General features: G+C 47.5%; 1 protein-coding gene across 1 annotated transcript in view; it reads left to right on the plus strand.

The window, feature by feature from the left end:
* The first annotated feature begins 421 nt into the window (after positions 1 to 421).
* Positions 422 to 1,376, plus strand: part of LOC109925714 (natural resistance-associated macrophage protein 2-like) — a 17,812-nt gene continuing 16,857 nt past the window's right edge. Inside the window, exon 1 of the mRNA XM_048618833.1 lies at positions 422 to 485. Within this exon, the coding sequence (XP_048474790.1) occupies positions 422 to 485 (64 nt within the window). The remainder of the gene's footprint in view (positions 486 to 1,376) is intronic.

Here is a 1,376-nt window from a genome sequence, read left to right on the forward strand (position 1 = left end):
ATAGAGATAGTAGGAACTGCAGATGCTGGAGAATCGGAGATAACAAGGTGCAGAGCTAGATGAACACAGCAGGCCAAGCAGCATCATAGGAGCAGGAAAGCTGACGTTTTCTGATGAAGGGTCTAGGCCCGAAACGTCAGCCTTTCTGCTCCTATGGTGCTGCTTGGCCTGCTGTGTTCATCCAGCTCTACACCTTGTTGTCCCTTGATAATAGTCTAGTGATAGATAGTACTGCTAGGCCATCACCAACCCAATACTGAAACTGAACAGAACTGGACATGCCATATAAATCGTGGTTACGAGAACAGGTCAGAGGCTAGGAATACTGTGGTGAGTAACTCACCTCCTGACTCCCCAGAGCTTGTCCACCAGCTAAAAGGCACAAGTCAGGACTGTGATGAAATATTCCCCACCTGCCTGGATGTGTGCAGCTTTAACAATACCCAAGAAGCTTGACACCATCCAGGACCATAAGACACTAAGAAGTAAGAGCAGAAGTAGGCCATTCAGTGCATCGAGGCAACTGTGCCATTCGATGAGATCTGATAATACTCAACTCCTCTTTGATCAGTAAGGGAATCACGTTCTGGGGATAAAGCAGGAAAATAGAGTTGAGGATGGTGTGAACGAGAAAGGGGAATGGGAGAGAGGATGGAACAAGGGAGTGAGGAGAAAGGGAGCGGGTAGTGGGGTGAGGATGTGAGAGAGAGAGAGAGGTGGTGGATTGAGGGGGAAGAAAAAGAAAGGATGGAGTGAGGGATCATGTAAGGAGGAGGGATCTTGGTGTGGCTATGCAGGATGGGTGAGGCATCTGCGAAGATACACTTATGAGAAGACCACACCCTGGTGTTTGATTTTCGTCCCAGGTCAGGAACCCAGCTCATTAGGAGGTCCCGACCGTGACATTATTTTAAAAGGCAGTTCCCCCCTTATTTGGAGCCAGTAGTGAGCCCAGTGCCTGACTTGTGATTCTGGGCACTGCCAGGTGGCACCAACTAGCTCTGGTATGTAATTGAATCAGAGATAGTAGGAACTGCAGATGCTGGAGAATCCGAGACAATAAGGTGCAGGGCTGGATGAACACAGCAGGCCAAGCAGCATCATAGGTCCTTAGAAGAGGCTTAGAAGAAGCTCTGGTATGTACTGCCCGAACAACAGCTCTCACTTTGAAAATAAGGAGACGTGGATAAGAATGAGTTCAATGGACTGTAGCAACTTCAACACATGGTGAAACACAGTGCAGCAGAGAGAGAGGTGTCCTCATCCCCACTGTGCAAGTGACCACATTTTGATTTTCTGTTTTGGACTATTGACTGGAACAATGGAAATTGGACATTGCTATGTATCGAAAAGTACCAGGAGAGTTTTTTTTTTTT

This window comes from Rhincodon typus, chromosome 41 (genome assembly GCF_021869965.1).
Source record: "Rhincodon typus isolate 14 chromosome 41, sRhiTyp1.1, whole genome shotgun sequence".
NCBI lineage: Eukaryota > Metazoa > Chordata > Chondrichthyes > Orectolobiformes > Rhincodontidae > Rhincodon > Rhincodon typus.